Here is a 19,681-nt window from a genome sequence, read left to right on the forward strand (position 1 = left end):
CTATGTTATTCTCCTTCTAACAGGATTTAATTTTGTTGCTACTTCTAGAAATTAATCACCTTAAAAATCTAATATGGGTTGCAGTGCTCTGTGATAACCTAGAGGGGTGGGATGGAGTGGGAGGTGACAGGCAGGTTAAGAGAGAGAGGACATATTTATACCTATGGCTGATTCATGTTGATGTATGGCAGACACCAACACAACATTGTAAAGCAATTATCCTCCAATGAAAAAAAAAATCTAGTATGAATTGAACAGAACAACTGGGCCCAGCACCTCAAAACCAGCTGGAATCAGGGTTTCTGCTGCCACTAACTCTGTCTCTTTCTCTGAAAGTCCGCTTCTGTGTCTCTCCCAGTAGACCAGACTCCTCTGCATGGCAGGAAGCACAGCCCACTGAAAAGTTCCTAAGATTTCCACCATTAACCCTTGTAGCAGACACTGTTGCTGTCCTGGCCATGTCTCCCTGGCCTATCTCTGAGGTCATCTACAACTGGGGAATTGCTCCCCTACCTGTCCCAGGCTTCCTACCTCAAGCATCTACATTTTTCTGTCTGAGGACAGTGGCTGGGACAGCAGGTAGGGCAGGCCAAACGTGCCAGGTGTAACCTTAATACGACCAGGAGTAACCTTCAGCCAGAGAGAGATGGGAACTGGTGTATGAATACCTTACTTTTCTTATTCTTCAGGAAGGACAATCCTGAGTTTTGTTTTACAGGTCTCTTAGTGAGTCCCCAGTACGACACAGCACCTTTTATTATTGCTTTCTTCCCCCTGTCTCCCAGTGTGACTGTATTTGGAGATGGTGCCTATAAGAGGTAATAAAGGCTAAATGAGGCCATAAGAGTGGTACCCTGATCCAACAGAATTAGTGTCCTTATAAGAAGAGAGTTCTCGCTCTCTTGCACTCTCTTTATCCGTGGGCACATACCAAGGAAGGATACATGAGGACATAGTGAGAAGGTAGCCGTCCATATGCCAGGAATAGAGTTCTCATCAGAAACTTGATCCTGGACTTCTACCCTCCAGAACTGTGACAAAATAAATTTCTGTTGTTTACGTCACTCATCCTCCATTACAGCAGCCCTAGCAGACTAATAGAGCTCTGCAGCTCACTCCACTCAGTAAAGCCCACTTCGGTCCACTTTGTTAAGTCAGAAATCCAGGAGGCTTTCCCCTCCCCTTCCTTCACTCTGCTCTCTACATCCAATCTAGCAACATCTATGCTTCTGACTCCAAAATTTATCTTAGATCTAATTACCAACTCCTCTATACTTTCACTGCCACAGTCTCTTCTTCAAGTCACTATCATATACAGCTCATTTTAACTCGTTTCCTTGCTTCCACCACAGTGTCCATCAAATCCATCTTCCACACAGCAACCAGCAAAACCTTTTAAAAATGTAAATGTAATGAGTTTTCTGCTGAAACCCTTCAGTAATTTACCAATGGAACACAGACCAGTATTAAAGCTCTTAATCTGACCTGCAAGACTTTGTGTATCTGGTCCTGCTCACTTTCCCAATTTCATTTGATTACTGCTTTCCCTGTGACTTTCCACAATCCAGCTACTGTGGCCTTCATTCACATTCTTGAACCCACCCAGCTCTTCAATCTCAGGGTATTTACACTTGCCATTTCTAAGATTCACCAAAATTTTTTACTCACAACTATTAGAACTGTTTAGGGGATTCCCAGGCAGTCCAGTGGTTAGGACTCAACGCTTTACTATCGGGGCTGGGTTCAATCCCTAATTATGGAACTAAAATCCCACAAGCTGCAGGGTGTGGCCACAAAAACAAACAAACCAAAAAGAAAAACAACTTTGTTTACATTATACCTTAGTTTTTTCCCACGAAGTCCTCTCTGTTGACTTAAAATTATAATCCAAATAATTATATAAATGGTCTGAATCTTTAGGAGGGAAATCTAAAATTGTGGGGGGAAAAGCATGAATATTTATACACTAGTTTGTTCAATGTCAAATAACTTTTTAATATTATATTTTATTTATAATATACTTACAATCATTTTTAATCAAGTCCTTATTAAACTCAGCTATCACTTGAAAATTGTCTTCAGTAGTAAAGCTAGTATCTCCTTTTGGAAATTTTTCTTCATTTGGGAACTAGAAAATAGAGATCCATTTATCAGTCTAGAAAAAAGTGTGTATACATCCATAACTTTACCTATCTGTGTGTGTGTGTGTATATATATATATATATATAGTTTATATAAACTATATATATATATAGTTTATATAAACTATATATATATATATATATAGTTTATAGTTATAACTTGAGACACAGAAAAACAAAGAGATGTTATGAAGCCAATTCCATTCAGGGAAAGTATTTCATCAATTCTTATGGCTCATATTTCTTATCTCTTAATATCTTTGAGATAGGGATACACCTTAAAAATAATGACATTTTACATCTCTAAACAACTGTGACATAGTTATCTCTGCCTGTGCAAGTGCAATTATATGCAAAGAGTCATACTGGTCAAATCATGATCACAAATATGAATTTGTACATTGTTAATATTAGACATATTAAAGCAATTCTACCATTTATATGCCCTCAAGAAGATCAAACTAGGGTTTGCTGCTACTGCTAAGTCACTTCACTTCAAACAAAAAGTATTGTATTCATGGAAAGACAAGAAAACAAAGCAGCATAATATACAATAAAACTCCATGCGCAAATAAATCTAAGAGTCTTTTGCTAAATATAACATTAAAAATCCAAGTGAAGGTGAACAAAGTTCTGAAGATCTCTTTCATGGCACTGTTAATGTACTTCCCATTACCAAAGTGTGCACATAAAATGGTTAAGATTGTAAATTTTATAGTATGTGTTTTTTACCACATTTTTTAAAAAGGCAGTGAAAAAGCACTGTGTAATGTTAATTGACTAGTGTTAATTTCTTAGTATCATACATTATAATGGTGCTTCTTACAGTTAATTATAGTATCTTGGGACTTTATGAATACAAGATAATTTTTAAAGTTCAGATACTGCTGTGTGTAAGCAATCTGTCACACTTCTAAAAGTTCTTATCTCTGTAGGTAAGTCCAGTCATTTTGCCTTAGAACATTTTTTATAAACTCGGGATATAAAACATGACCATACTGATGTATGTGAAAATATTTAAAAATAACACAAATGGCCATAAATTTCTTTTTCAGTATGGAGTACTTCTTTTTTCTCCTTAAAAAAAAACAAGAAATGAGAAACAGAAACACCTCTTACCTTTGATGAAACTAAGAAATAATGGTATCCTTGAATTACAATATATTAAAAGGACGGGGAAACAGTATAGGCTTAGCAATATTGAAGAAAGTCAAACCAAAGTACCTACTGCAAGAGATCCCAATAAGAAATAAACAAACAACCCCAATAACCATGGTAATGCTGGTAATGCTCTGTTTCTTAAGGGTGGAGGTTACATGGCTGTCTTCACCCTGTGGTATAATTATTGAGCTGTGCACTTATGGTCTGTGCATTTATTTTGTATGTGTACTATGCTTTAATAAAAAATGGAAAAATTTTAAATCTCTTTAACAGATCCTGTTTCAAATACATGCATACATCCTTTTCTCAATAACCTTTTCTATTTGGTAGCAATGAGAAGTACTTGGCATCTACTTAGCGGGAAAGAGGGGTGGATATTAGAAGGAAAACAAATCTAGTAGCTGTTAGAAAATATATTTTCTATATATAATCTACCTATTTGCTCTTGTCATGAATTCCTACTATTCTCTGAAGTGAAAAGTAATCCTTTAAGTTCCTGATCCTAAAAAAGGCAGTAAATCTTTCAAATAGTTTTGTCTTAGTTTGATTTATGATGCTTCATCTGAATTTACTAAACTCTTTTTTAACTTACAGCTGTACAAGGATGTAAATATGCTTTCTTTGCAAAATTTAGTATTGACATAAAGAAAATGATTTGGCAAGGTGCGACTATAAAAATAATTTTACCTGCAAGAAGTCAATCTGCATATAAGTGCTAGGCAACTCTGGTGTCAAAAAACAAGTGTTTGTTGTGCAGCCTTCATACACAGTGCTATCCAAAAACTGACTGCATTCAACCTGTGAGCTGTGTCCTCTGACCATCACAGCACTAGTAGCGGATCCTTTCACTTGGTGCCCTTGAAACTCAACAGGCTACAGTAAATTATTAAAAATGAGTAGTGAGAAATATATTTACAATGCATATATACAAAGAAAACAATGCATAATTCAGCTTTCTATTAAGTATTACTTTTTTTTTTTGGCCATGACACACAGCTCGTGGGATCTTAGTTCCCCACCTAAGGATCAAACCTAGGCCCTAAGCAGTGAAAGCACAGAGTCCTAACTATTGAACCACCAGGAAATTCCCCACAGCTTTCCATTATAGACATCATGTGCGTGAGTGCATGCTAAGCTGCTTCAGTCGTGTCCAACTCTTTATGATGCTATGGACTGTAGCTCAGCAGCCTCCTCTGTCCATGAGATTCTCCAGGCAAGAATACTGGACTGGGCTGCCATGCCCTTCTCCAGGGGATCCTCCTGACCCAGGGTTCGAACCCGTGTCTCCTGTGGCACCTGCACTGCAGGCGGATTCTTTACCGCTGAGCCACTGGGGAAGCCCCTATAGACATCATATTACGCTACAATGAAGTTTCTTCTTTTCTGTATACTAACTGAACTGCAAGCTCTTTGAGGGCAGAAACTCTTCTGCTTCATCAAGGTATCATGTGCATTTAACACCATGCTTGGAATGTAGAAAAGGAAGAAAGAGAGGGAACAGAGGAAGCATTTCCTTTGTTTAAAGGTTTTGTAAACTGTCAGGCTATCAGCAAGGGAGATGCTGGGCTCTTACGGCCTTCCAGATAATCTGATTTTGTATCTCTGAGGACAAAGAGTCTAAGAGTACCAAGACAGACATGTACCTCAGAGGGGTGCTCTCACCCACTCAGAGACCTGGTCTGCTTTCAGACTTCAGATGGCTTTCTGTGCTGCCCCCTTGAGGGTTCTAGGATTTTTACTCTACACAAGGTGACAAAGTCTACCCAGAAGGTGGAAAAATAGTGTGTAGAGCTGAAGGAAAGTACATAAAGAATGAATTTATTTCGAACTGATAAATTAACAAAATGACAATAATATATAATTTGAACATTCTTACTTAAAAATGAAGATTTTAAACCACACATTTTAAAGGAACTAAAATGCCTCTGGAACAGGAGTTTTGTTGAAAACATTCTGAATTTTAAAATATAACACATATCAATAAAAAAAAGGTCTAAACCTTTAAAGACTGTATATTTCTGCATTGTTTGATAGGGAATACAAATTCTCTATAAGCAAACAGATGCCTTGCTTTCTTTGCTGCTATGTCTATCTTTTCCAGAGGTATGTTGAGTTTTAAGAACAGAATCACTATTTACAAAACCCACCCATATATATGCTGTTATCTCTATCAATTTTTGCTGTGGAGTGGGTAGTACTACTTAGAGCTTTGGTTATATATACCCATTTAGCCTGAAGTAAAAGTGGTGAAGTAAACTATAATAAATGAAAAGCTATAGATATCTTCACTTTATTCTGCACTGAACATTTATTAACTGTACTTTATATATATCATCATGTCCAATCCCTAGGGTATCCTATGTATACCTATGTATACATATATATATCCTATGTATCCTATGTAATGCATTACTAGGTAATCAGTAACAGAGAGAGGGCTCAAGACCAAAAAAGGGGTAGCAGTCATCAGTTTTTCTTGTTCTTAAAATCAGGTTAATTCATTTTGCTCACTAACCTGTCTATGAAAACTCTAAAGTTGTGTAAAAAACAGCAGGAAGACATAGTGGGTTAAAAAATCAATTCACAAATTTTACCTTGGGGTCTTTACAGGTTTCTCTCTCCATTTGTTTAGGAGTAACAGCTAGAAAAGCAGTCTCTTCTTCACTGCCCAAGGAAAAGAACTAAGATAAAATATCAATTAGTGTGTTAGCTAAAATAGTTTTGTAGGTGGTTTATGAGTTTGATGGGAGAATATTCCCAAACTTAAAGTACACGTCATCTCCATCTCATGTCTCTCTATACATACACACAATAAACTACCCCTGGCAAAGGAGTGCTCTAGCAAAGAAAGGACTATACTAGTTAATTTCAGCATATTAGAAAATTCTAATTCTAAACTTTAATTGAAATTTTTTCAGACTGTATGTTATAAATCCCACACTAATATTTATGTTAATGCAGATTATTTAATTCAAAAATTAGTGTGAAATTAAAGGAGGAAAATCATAAAAAGTGTACTGTTTTATTTAAAAAATGAACCATTTTCTAGCAACTATAAAACACAAGATATAGACAACAGCAACTAGTCATTTTTAGTTCAAGTAACTAAATAAAATAGCCATAATTTCTAATGTGAATAATAGACTCACAGACTTTGAGACTTAGAAAATGAACTCAAATGTAGGAGCAATTTTATGTTTAATAATTATGAAGAAAAAAATTGTCACTAAAAGAGGTAAATTGTATTTCTTCACACAATGGTCACTTTCCTTTTTTAACTCTATAAGCACAACTGCCAATCAAGTAGCTCTTAAAAACATTCAACTCATATTTTAGAACTAGCATTTTTAATATAGTGAATTTTAAAAATTAATTAGCATAGTATAATATCTTCTAGCTCCTTTGCTATGTGTGACTAATTACACTTACAGAACTAAAGTGAAGGTAGCATTAAGTATATCCTCAAAGAGCACCCTAACTTCAAATTTTGAAAGTTCCTTCTATCATTACTATATATGAAGAGTTTGTTTCAGAGTTGTAGCAAGAAAGCTATTATAAAAACACAAATGTACTTCAATATTAGTATTAAAGAGATCTAAATTACTTTTTTTTTCCAAAAGATTCTAAGACATTTTTCATTACTGTGAGATTATAAAATATTTTGCTTTAAAAATATATGACAATTATTTTAAATGGCAACTCATCCTGAAGGGAAAAAACAGTGACAGTGTTAATTTGAAATTTACACTTTGTGATAATTATCACTGAAAAAGTTTAAACCGTATTTTTTTAAGTGAAAAAAATAGTAAGAATGTGATCATTTGTAAGTTAAATTAGGAAGCTGCTGTTATGTTATACATTTGATCTTGTAATACTAATATAAGGGTGAAAAATGATTGAGTCACCACAATGAATTTTGTTTTGTTTTGTGCTGTTTTAAGCAATACAGCCTGCAGATGCAGCTGTAACTGTTGATGGCAATTCTTGGATTAGGTAATGCTTACGAGTTTGCAAAATTAGCTTTATGATAAAAGATTTGTTATTTAACCAAATCCTATTGGCTACACAGGGCACTTCTACAAGCCAGTAGGCTCATCTAAATGAGTAGAAAAGGGTAACTAATTACAAATAAATTTGAAAACTTGCAATATAAAACACAAACATATAATTATATGCCATACCTATATATACAGATACAATATCTGATTAGATTACATTTTAAAAGTTAACTCACCTGCAAAGACTGAAGTGATTCACTTGATTCAGCTTCATTTTCTTTTATCATCTTAGGAATAGAACATTAATATAAGCCAAAAGGTAATAGTAAGTTAGAAAATAAAAAATAAAGGATTACATTACTAGTAATCAAAGAAATAAAAGGTAAGTGTTGGTTAAATACTATTTCACTTGGGAAGAATTTTAAAAGATCTTAGTACTGGTAAATATAAAGTGAAACAAATATTTATATTGTTAAACATTAAAATATTTCAATCTGACTTATATCAACATCTAAGAAAGTTGTTCTTGGCCTTTCAAATTATCAGTTCCACTTCTGAGGATCAAATCTAAGGGAACACTTTAAAATGTAAATAATCATTTATGTGCAAAATTATCTACTAAAGTTTTATTTACAAAAGCAAAATGCTAGAAATAATCTAAATGTCCAAAATAGGGAACTGCTTGTCCAAAGCATAGGATATCCAGAGGATGGAATGATAAGTAACCTTTAAAAGGTACATTTAAGAGTTTTTAATAATGTGAAAAAATAAAATATAATATTAAGCAGAAAGGATATAAAACTATTTAGAAAGGACATAAAACTATTTGTACCCATTAATCTAACCACATTTTTTAATAGGCCAAAAAAAGCTGGAACTGTTAACAGTAATTATCTCCAGGTGATATGCATGCTAAGTCATGTCTGACTCTTCAGTCATGTCTGACTCTTGCGACCCTACGGACTGTAGCCTGCCAGGCTCCTCTGTCCAAGGGATTTTCCAGGCAAGAATACTGGAGTGGTTTGCCATTTCCTCCTCCAGGGAATCTTCCCAACCCAAGGATCGAACCCATGTCTGTTACATCTCCTGCACTGGCAGGAAGGTTCTTTACCATTCAGGTGGTTTGGTAAGTTTTAGTTTTTTACCTTTTTCTGTATTTAAAAAATGAGGAAAAAACTGATATTATTTTTTAAAAAACAGTAACATGAAAAATAAAATATGATACAAACTAGGGGTAAATGAAACAACAAAAGAATTGTTTCTTCAAAAGTGCTAAAAGCATCTTCACTGGGAAACACTAATTTAGACAATTTATTCTAGAATTTCAATTCACCCTAATTAGTATTATTATTTGTTACATTATTTCCATGGTTCCCAAACTGGTGTAACAAGGTACTTTGGGGTCCCTCAGTATACTCAATGGGGGCTCCACAAGATGATTTAAATTTGAGGGAAACACCGTGTCATTAGACATGTCAGAAACTGAACAAACTACTAATTCAAGGTAGTTCAGTTTCAACATCAAATCTCCTATTATTTCTGTCAGTGACATCTTATCTTTGTGAAGCTGGGTTTTAGGAAATTGCTATGATAAAAATCAATTACCATGCAAAAATCAGTGTGGACCTAGAAACTGAATCTATTCCAAGGTTTGAGAAACTGGACAGTGTCCAACAAGTACATGCATTCCATTAGTAAATGTTTAAAAATAAAATGCTTATTGTAATCATTTCACAATCATATATCAAATCATTATGTTAATATCTTAAACTAATACAATGTTATACTGTTAATTATATCTCCATAAAACTGGAAAGAAAAACCAAAATGCTTACCAAGTTAATAGGGCATGGTAAGTTTTTAATACTACTAACTAAATAAATGGAACTGCTAGGTATCTCCTTTGGCCAAGCGATGCAATAAAATCATTGAGATACAGGGGAGGTGGTGAACCAAGATAGCTTCAAACCCTCGGTATTTCTATAATATCATTACAAATTCTAGAGCATTCTATATGAAAATAATAAATATACTGACAGAAAAAAAAATGTACCTGATGAGGATCCTGGTTCAGATGAGGAGACTTTGGTATAGCTTGTGAAACTACTGTAGTCAATGGTTTCCTAGCTATAATGGACAAAATCCAACTTATTCATCAAACATATAGTAGTGCTCTAAAAGTTTTTAAAACTTATTTCTAAAACTGAGTGAAACAAGGAATGTAACCATTATTTTGAAATTACAGTATGCCAGACACTGGGGAAATAGCAGTGAACAAAATAAACAAGATCCCCCGAAAACAGAGGGACACAGAAGGTAAATAAATTCAGCTTGTGATACAAAAGGATTTCTTAACACAGGGCAATATGATAGAGTGGTTTTAGCAGGATCATCTGGAGAGATCTCTCATGGGAAGAAATGCCGAAACCTGAGGATAAGAAGACTGGCTATGCAGGAATAAAGGTGTTCAGGCAAAGGCAAAAGAAGTGTCAAGAATCTGAGACAGAAGAGCTGGTAAGGCTGCAGAATGGAAAGGAGGACAGGGTGGCCAAGTCAAAACACCTTATCAGTTATCTGTTTAAAATGGGATTTTTTTTTCCCCTTAAAAGACATTCAATAATCTGTTTCTTCTGAAGTCACCAATAAGACTATAATTTTTAAGTGATTACTTCTGGTAAGAAAAAAACAAACAAACATAGCTATATCCAGTGTAAACTTCATTTTTTACCAATTATTATTTCTGGTTTCATTATTTTCCTATAAACATTCAGACTATATTTAAATGAAACAAAAATTTTGGAACTTGAGCTTATTTATAAAAAGAATTTTTAAAAGGCACTGGATGAAAATTATTTGTTCCTTCACTGCCTTCACTCAAGAATAAACTTCTAAATTAACATTTCTAAAATATATCCCATTATCTCACAAAAACTTTAACATATTGGAAAAAATGTGTTTTTTTTTTTTTTTTTTAACATTTTCACACATCCTAAAATGGTGGTAAAACTGATTCTTCTCTAATTCTGAATTAAAATCCGTGAAGTCATTTGTTATATTCCAATAAGAAATTCCATCTCCTCAAACTGTCTCAAGAAAACCAACTTAATCATTTTTTAGAGAAACATTTATGTCAGAAAATACAGTCGATCCTCATTATTCACAGATCCCACTTACTTACTAAAATTTATTTGTAACCCCCAAATTGAAGCTATATTTTTGAGGTCATTTGCAAACATGTAGATCTATGAAAAAATGAGTTTCTTGATATGCACATTCCCAGCTGAGGTAGAACAAGGAGACATTCCACCTTCTAATTTCAGTTCTCCTGCTACAAGTGTCCCTTTTGTGATCTATTTAGTACATTTTTCATAGTTGAGGGCTTTTTATTGGTGACTTTGCTATTTAAAATGTTCCCTAAGTGTAGTGCTGCCTAGTGTTCCTAAGTGCAAGAAGGCTATGGTGTCCTTCATGTAGAAAACAAGTGATAAGTTTCATTCAGGCATGAGTTAGAGTGCTATTGGTCATAACTTCAGTGTTAATCACCAGTGTATATTAAGTAAGGCATCTTTAAATGGAAACACACATAAAACAAGGTTTTACCACCATATGACCCAGCAATCCCACTCCTAGGCATATACCCTGAGGAAACCAGTATTGAAAAAGACACATGTATCCCATTGTTCACTGAAGCACTATTTACAATAGATAGAACATGGAAGCAACCTAGATGCCCATTGACAGATGAATGGATAAAGAAGTTGTGGTACATACACACAATAGAATATTACTCAGCCATAAAAAGGAACGCATCTGAGTCAGTTCTGGATGAGGTGGATGAACCTAGAACCTATTATACAGAGTGAAGTGAGTCAGAAAGAGAAAGAAATGTCGTATTCTAACACACTCATATGGAATCTAGAAAAATGGTTCTGAAGAATTTACAGGGTAGCAATGGAGAAACAGACATAGAGAATAGACTTATGGACATGAGGAGAGTGGAGGAGAGGGTGAGATGTATGGAGAGAGTAACATGGAAATTTCCATTACCATATGTAAAATAGCCAATGGTAATTTGCTGTATGTCTTATGAAACTCAAACAGGGGCTCTGTATCAACTTAGAGGGATGGGATGAGGAGAGAGATGGGAGGAAGGTTCAAAAGGGAGGGGATACCTATGGCTAGTTCATGTTAAGGTTTGACAGAAAACAACAAAATTCTGTAAAGCAATTATCCTTCAATAAAAAAGTTAATTAAAAAAAACAACAAGGTTTTATACTGATTAGCTGATGGAAATGTTCTGACTAGAGGTTTGAAGGAAACTAACCCTGCATTTCTCCTACCCTTCATTTCTCCTAAAAGCAATGGCCTACTGTTCACTAATTTACTGTCTGATAACTTTATAGCACATATATTACACAAATAATGAGAATTAACTGTAATCCTCTTCTCCAACTTGATGAGAAAAAAGAAAAAATTTCCCAAAACTAAATTCTGTAATTCCTAAATCTTATATTAGAAATTTATATCCTTATCTGATATTGCATAACTACATCTACCCACATTTATTTTTCACTAGTTTTTTATTTTTAATTTTTTAGAAAATAAATTATAATAATAACCATCAAATTTAACTACATTAAAAAAAACATTTTCTAGGTACAATAATTTATTTCTATTTTTCTCAGGGATTCCTTGAGATAGTCAAATAAGAGTTCAATTTTAACTTTTGAATATTATAAAATACATTGTTCATTTGTTCATATGTACATAATAGTAATTATGTCCTACGTTATTTTTCTTTAAAAAATATGCTGTTGGCAAATACCATAAGCCAAGTCAAAAGGCCAATCAATAACATACTGAAAGAAAATATTTGCAACATATATCATAGATAAAGGGCTGATATTTCTAATATTTAAAGAATTCTTCCAAGTAAAAGAGAATAAAAAGACCAACAACCATGAAAAGATTGGATAAAAAGGTAGAACAGACAGTTCAAGAAAAAAGACCAACAATGTTTAAGTATACGAAGAGCTCAATTTCACTTGTAGTAACAGAAATACAAATTTAAAATATCCTCTCATTTCTCATCTATTAGATTGGCAAAAATTCAAAAGCTTGGCAACATACTCTATTGGCAATGTTATGCTGAAACAGGCACTCTCATACATTATTAGTGGGAGTGCAAAATGGTATGATTCCTTTGAGGGAATTTTAAGTATCTAACAGACACACATTTACTCAACAAACCTACTGCTAGAAATTTGCCCTGAGGACACACCTGCAATAACATGCAAAAAACCCATAGAGTTATACGGATATAAAAGGTTACTCATTGTCATGTTATTTGCAGTAACAAAATACTGGAGACTGGTTGCACAAATGGTTCAACCACACAGTAAAATATTACACATCTATAAACAAAATGAGGATGAGACATGCCATTCTAACCTTCAGGATTGCTATCTGGCTCATATGTCTGCAGAGTTCCTTGTTGTTCAAAGGAGGTATTTTTCTTTTTCAATATTTCCAAGCCTTCCAAAGCCGTACTGTGTTCAGTCAATGATTTTAAGAGAGAAATGCTATTTACGAATCCAGAAATTTCTGAAGAATTTCTAAGATTATTCCAGTATTGTTTGCTTTCTCCAGCAGTTTCTACATCAATATGGTCCTGGGATAAACTTCGACTCCTCCCCACCTCTTCAGATTCAGAAATATGTGATTCTGTGTCTTTGGAAATATGTGTTTTTCCCAAAGGGTAACACAAAGAATTGGAAGCTTGGGTCTGTGATTTATCAAGTGCAATACATTCTTTAGAGTGAATCTGTTTGGCATTTAATAGCTGGATACTGTTGCAACTGCTAGAGGTTAATGGTAAAACCTCACTGGTATTTTTGTCTAAGTCACTTCCCATAATAAAAGGCCGAGTCTGAGCCTGTTCTGAAAATAGGTTGTTTTCAGGTTTCTGATCAGTGGATATGTTTAAAAAATGAGGAATATGTAAATTTGTGTTCATACTTTCAGATTTACTTGGGAAGGAAGCACTAATGGATTTACTAGCGCCTTCATCATTTTCTATATATCTATCACCAGTCCACTCTAAAGATGAGTCAAAATTGCTTAATGTATCACTACACACCTCCTTTATTTCTTTCCCAGTGTTTCCAGCTTTCCCAGTTTCTGTGTCATAACCTACACAAGTTTTATCACAAAACTGTGATGGCAGAATCTCTTTCATGGGAAATGTCTCTGAAAGTTTGCCCCCAATAGACGTTAAGAGATGCAGATGTTCACTACCAACTTCTTTACAGCTTATATTGTCACATCTTGAATTGCTGCTATTAACTGAAGTTTCCTTCACCCAATTCTCTGAGTCCTGGGAAATTTTGCTGCTTTCCTGTGATTCCTCTCCAGTGTCACTGGTTTCAAAATTGTTTAGATTAAATGTGACTTCCACAAGTGGCTGTGATACATCACTCATGGGTTCATCAATACTACTAAGGCTTTCATTGTTGGTACTACTTTTAGAAAATATATTAGTACTATCATCAGAGATCCCAGAGTTGTTACTTAGTGAAGATTCAATTTGTAGATGTTCATACTTTACTGGTGTTCCATTTATATTTATCTCCTGTGCTTTTTCTCTAATAAGAATTGATCCTTTTATGCCTATCTGGTCATTTTGATCAACAGATCTTTTATCATTTTTTTGAATGTCAGAATCTAATAATAAGCCATCATTTACTACAATGCTACAATTAATTGGTAAGCTACTGTTTTCATAGAATGAAGGAATTTCTTGTTTTCCTTCTTGATCCCAGGATTGATCATTATCATCTATTGGCTTGTCTTCATTATAGCTTTTTCCCTTTTCAGCACATGTTTCAGAGAACTGGATCCTTTTTTGCATCGAAAGGTCTTTCAAGTTTAAATTACCTCCTTGGGTCTTGGGTTTCTTTTCTATATCTTTTCCATCTACTGTAGCAGAATGTACAGGTGAACTCTGTGAGGATAAATACACGGCCCACCGGCTTTTATTTCTCATGGCATTTTCTGATTGATTCTGGTTGTGTAAACTTTCTGTGCTTTTCACTTCAGCATACTCTTCCTGTTCAATTAAGCAATTTGGTTCAGCAGGAATTTTTAAACTTCCTTGTGGTTGTATCTGAGGGAAATGTCCTATAATCTCAGAATTTAGCTCCTTAGTCGTACTTGTGGATGTGGACTTCAGAAGAGCTAATATCTGGGCTTTGCTTCTAATGGTTTGTGAAACTCCTAAACCACGAGATACCAAACTATCTCTTTTCGTGGACTCATCGGTCAGTAAAGAATCTGAATGCTTATTTACAGAACTGACAGAAGAGCAAACATAATTTTCTTCACATAGCATTTCTGGGTTAATCTTGAAGGATGGAGTAGAGATAACTGAAGAAAAAGGTATGCCATTTCTCTCTCTGTTCTTGTAAGTGACAATGTTCTCAGAGTCTGTTGGCATATTACTTGTATCTTTCTTGCCAATTGTAGAAAACAAAGGAGGTGTGCTGTACAATGGAGAAAGAAAAACAGGACCAGGTTTCTCAGACTCAAGTGAAGCAGCTGGTTCACTATTTTCTGTAATAACCATTTTCTTTGGCACTTGACGTGGTCCTTGAAAACCCTAAAAATATTAAACAATGATTAGCTGTTCTATAGACAATAAAGAAAATGTAAAATGAACTGGCTAAAAAAGAAAAAAGAATGTGCATGTTTTACAAGATAAACTAATAATTAAGATATACATGTTGGGGAACTTCCCTGGTGGTCCAGTCCAGTGGCTAAGACTCTGCGCTACCAATGCATGGGGCCTGGGTTTGATCCCTGGTCAGGGAACTAGATCCCACATGCCACAACTAAGACCCAGCATAGCCAAAAAAAAAAAGATATAAATTTGGCTATGCTAAAATGCAAACACTCATTTGTATTAATATTAGAGTTTACTTCCTTTCTACCATAGCCTATACTATGAAGTACTGTTTTAATCATATAGTACAATAGCTTCGCAATTCAACTACTTCTTGAAATGATTTTATAAATATATATTGATTTATTATTTTCAACAGAGAAACTTACAGTAAACTTCCTTTTTAAACCAGCAGGCTGACACCCAAGGGATCGGCCAGAAGACATAAACCTCTTTGAATTTAATGCTGGTGCTTCTTTAACAACATCCTGCTTGACAGCTGTGCTTCCAGCAACTTTAACCTCCTCAACGGTGATTAAGTACCGATCACTTTCTAAATCATCTCCAGGTTTAACCTAAATTTTAAAGAATAAACATCAAAATCATATATATCTAATTATTTGATTATATATGTGTTGCAATAAGCTTCCAGCACAGGCAAAGACACAATGGATATTCAATAAATAGTTGCTGAATGAATCAATAACTAAGTTATTTATTACCATGCACTAGTTAACTATCAACAAGCACACAAAAGAGTAATACAACAAAATAAATTCACTAATTTGTTTATTCAACAATACATATTAAGGATTATATGAGCACTTTTGCTACATGCTGGGGATACAAAGACAAACAAGAAAACTATGCTTCATCTCAAGAATTTCACTTAGAATTCATAAAATTAAATGCAGAGCTATTCAATAATCAGTTATATATAAATCTTTATAAATTAATTGAATTAGATACACAAAATTATCACAAATTATTATAAACTGTTACTTAAAGAATTCTATTCCAAAATAGCATTTCTAATCACTTTAATAAACAGAATACAGTACTATCACCATTTCAGACTGCAAGATAAAAAGATTATCAACCTGGTTGGTAATATGCAAAATCTGTGTATTATCACAGATAAGGTACTCAATCTTTACTCATGAAATAACTTTAAATGAAATAACAATAACCATTGTTACCATCAATTAAGTATCTACTAAAATAATGCTCCTCCTAGACCCTCTTTTGATAAATATAAAAATTCCACCACCCTTTTTGTCGTAAAATTTTAAAACAGATGAAGTACCATGGCCAAAATCAACACAATGATAATAAAAATATACATTTTAGCACTTTGAGAATCACTGTACTAAACAGCGAGGCACTTTAGCTAAGCTATTTCTAATTTTCTGACCAATTGAGTAGACTATGTCCATGGTCCTCATTTTATAGTAGAGAAGGTGAACACAGAGAGGTTAGGTTAGCTAGGAAGTATGTGAAAGTGGGAAATAAATCCAGAACAAACAGCTTCTGCTATCCTTATTCCTTATACTAAAATAGGCTTCAGTTTCCTTTTCTTCCTTCTCCAGAGAAAAACATAAATATTTGAGAAAATATTTTAAATAAGAACAATTTCACAAAATATATCCCACTGTAGTTCTCTGCTATCAAAACCACATAATAGAGTTAAAATAACTTTCTTAGTTCAAATCCCAGCCTTACCACTTTAACTCTATAAACATGGGTAAATTATTTAATCTTTCAGTACTATACTCTTAGTCTATAAAAAATCACAGGGCTGTATAAAGATTAAACGAAACAATATCTAAAAGCCTTTAGCAGAGTCTAGCTAATAATAAATGTTCAATAAATACTAATGTATTAGTAATATAGTTACTAATATTAGTACCATTGCTATACTATTTAACAATATTCACAAAGGAAGTAAAAGATCTTTTAACAATAGCTTAAAAATAAGATACATTAAAATACCTCAAGGCACTTAAGAAATAAACTCTCCAAACATCCTCCTTTGTCATCATATAAGATTGCCTATATTAAAACAAAACAAATATTAACAATGTTAAAAAAAAAAGGACACAACATAATTCTACTTTTCTTAAATATCTTCAAAGCAAATAAAAAGGTGTTATATAAGTAAATCATATCTTGAATGGATTATCCACTTTGTAAACTTGGATTAGAACTGCTTGTATCTCAAATGTTTACTAATCATCCATTCAGTGTGTGCAAGAGAGCAAAGGCATACACACAAATTCAAGAAGTTAATCCCTACCAGGAGAATCTTAGAATGAAACTGGGGAGAAAACAGAATTGGAATAAGTTACAGGAGGCAAATCAGGAGACAGTATCAGTAAAGAGCTTATTGTAATGGTGTCATATGAAGGATCAAGGAGATGATTAGAACTTGAAATAAGTCCTCAGCAATGGGATAAGACAATTGTTTAAGGCATAAAGAGTAAAACCTACTGAATGTGCAGGATGTGGGAGAAAAAGGAAACTAAGGTGATGATCATTTTCTGGCTTTCTCCTGTGTCTCTCTAGCTCTCTAGCCATGCTGCTCGTTGTTCAGTTGCACCGTCACGTCTGACTCTTTGTAACCCCATGGACTGCAGCAAGCCAGGCCTCGCTGTCCTTCACCATCTCTCAAAGTTTGCCAAGTTCATGTCCATTGCATCCAGCCATCTCATCCTCTGACACCCTCTTCTCCTTCTGCTCTCAATCTTCCCAGCATCAGGGACTTTTCCAATGAGTCAACTGTTTGCATCAGGTGACCAAAATACTGGAGCTTCAGCATAAGCCCTTCCAACGAGTATTCAGGGTTGATTTCTCTTAAGACTAACTGATTTGACCTCCTTGCTGTCCAGGGTACTTTCAGGAGTCTTCTCCAGCACCACAGTTGGAAGGCATCAATTCTTTGGTGCTCTGTCTTCTTTAAGGTCCAGCTCTCACAACCATACAATTGTACGTGACCACTGGGAAGACCACAGCCTTGACTATAAGGACCTTTGTCAGCAGAGTAATATCTCTGCTGTTCCACGTTGTCTAGGTTTGTCATAGCTTTCCTGCCGAGAAGCAATCATCTTCTGATTTCATGGCTGCAGTCACCATCTGCAGTGATTTTTAAGCCCCAAAAGAGAAAATCTGTCACTATCTCCACCTTTTCCCCTTCTATTTGCCATGCAGTAATGAGGCCAGACGCCATGATCTTAGTTTTTTCAATAGTTAGTTTTAAGCCGGCTCTTTCACTCTACTCCTTCACCCTCATCAAGAGGCTCTTTAGTTCCTCTTCAATTTCTGCCATTAGAATGGTATCCCCCACATATCTGAGGTTGTTGCTGTTTCTCCCGCCTGTGTTAATTCCAGCTTGTAACTCATCCAGGCCGGCATTTCTCATCATGTGCTCAGCGTATAGGTTAAATAAACAGGGTGACAGCAAACAGCCCTGTTGTACTCCTTTCTCAATCTTGAATCAATCAGTTGTTCCACACCGGGTTCTAACTGTTGTTTCTTCAACCGCAAACAGGTTTGCAGGAGACAGGTAAGATGGTCTGTATTCCCATCTCTTTAAGAGCTTTCCACAGTTTGTTATGATCCATACAGTCAAAGGCTTTAGCCTAGTCAATGAAACAGAGTTTCAAAATGAAACTCAAAATCGTCATTGTTCCCTCTAAATGTGCTTTTCTTCTTCAGAGATCCTATTTCACTCAGTACCATGATCATAATACAGAAACCTAAAGTCATTCTGGATTCTCTTCTCCTTCATATCCAAGACCTTCAGAGTCTATATTTTCACAATTTCCCTCTATTATCATTTCTCTCCGTTGTCAATGCTAATACCTGCTTGGTCAGAGCCCCATTACATTTTGTCTATATTGTTCTACAGCCTCTTTATTATAAATCTTTCTAAATCCAATCTGACTTTCATCCTACGTCACTTAAAAGGTATGTTAGACATAGCTGCCAAAGGGATCTTTCTAAAAATAGAAACATGATTATGTCATTCTTCTGCTCCTAATTCTTCACTGGCACCTCAGGCTGAGCACACAAAGTCCTTTATAATATGCCTCCTGCCCACATCTTTAGCTGTATCTTCTACAGTTTTCCAACGTGGACCCTAATTCCAGCCATAGTCAATTGTTTCTAGTTCCCAGAAGTGTTTCACACTGTGCTACACCTCCACATTGTTACAGCCATGACACCATGTTCAGCTTCCTTCCCTCAAACCTATCAACTTTGTTTACAAAATGAAACAAATACTCAAAAGAATACTCTTCATCCAGAAAGACTTCTTTGAACCAGAGTCAAATTTTGCCATCTCTCATTTGTAACCTCATAGAACCTTAAGCGTTTCTCTGTAGGTATTTTAATTATTAGGCTCCTAGATAAAAATTAGATAAAAGTCCCTTGAAGACAAAATCTGTAACAATAGTCACTATTCACTGCATGCTTTAAATGTGCCTGGTACCTTGTTAAGAGGTTTGTTTTCTTACAAGTAGTCTTTCTGTATTAAAAAGTTTCTTTTACTGGTAATTTCAGAGTGATAGATATGTATAAGTAGAATAAGGACAGAATATGGAGATCTTTAACTGCTGGCTTCATTCAGGAGGCTACAATCTTGCCAATGTGTCCAATATGTT

At 34.7% G+C, this 19,681-nt stretch overlaps 1 protein-coding gene across 6 annotated transcripts in view; it reads right to left on the reverse strand.

Moving 5' to 3' along the window:
- The window catches only part of ZGRF1 (zinc finger GRF-type containing 1), a 58,036-nt gene that overhangs the window by 32,686 nt on the left and 5,669 nt on the right, over positions 1 to 19,681 (reverse strand). For 4 of the 6 annotated variants that reach the window (XM_081484799.1, XM_081484809.1, XM_081484818.1 and 1 more), the window contains 9 exons: positions 17,013 to 17,072; positions 15,410 to 15,595; positions 12,752 to 14,957; positions 9,354 to 9,427; positions 7,537 to 7,587; positions 5,897 to 5,983; positions 3,990 to 4,175; positions 2,026 to 2,128; positions 1,841 to 1,929 (listed from right to left, as the gene is read on the reverse strand). In XM_081484799.1, coding sequence (XP_081340925.1) covers positions 1,841 to 1,929; positions 2,026 to 2,128; positions 3,990 to 4,175; positions 5,897 to 5,983; positions 7,537 to 7,587; positions 9,354 to 9,427; positions 12,752 to 14,957; positions 15,410 to 15,595; positions 17,013 to 17,072 — 3,042 coding nt within the window. The remainder of the gene's footprint in view (positions 1 to 1,840; positions 1,930 to 2,025; positions 2,129 to 3,989; positions 4,176 to 5,896; positions 5,984 to 7,536; positions 7,588 to 9,353; positions 9,428 to 12,751; positions 14,958 to 15,409; positions 15,596 to 17,012; positions 17,073 to 19,681) is intronic. The other 2 variants (XM_081484833.1, XM_081484825.1) reach the window with 1 other exon arrangement.

This window comes from Giraffa tippelskirchi, chromosome 1, assembly GCF_054371585.1.
Source record: "Giraffa tippelskirchi isolate mGirTip1 chromosome 1, T2T-mGirTip1v1.2.pri, whole genome shotgun sequence".
NCBI classification, from domain to species: domain Eukaryota; kingdom Metazoa; phylum Chordata; class Mammalia; order Artiodactyla; family Giraffidae; genus Giraffa; species Giraffa tippelskirchi.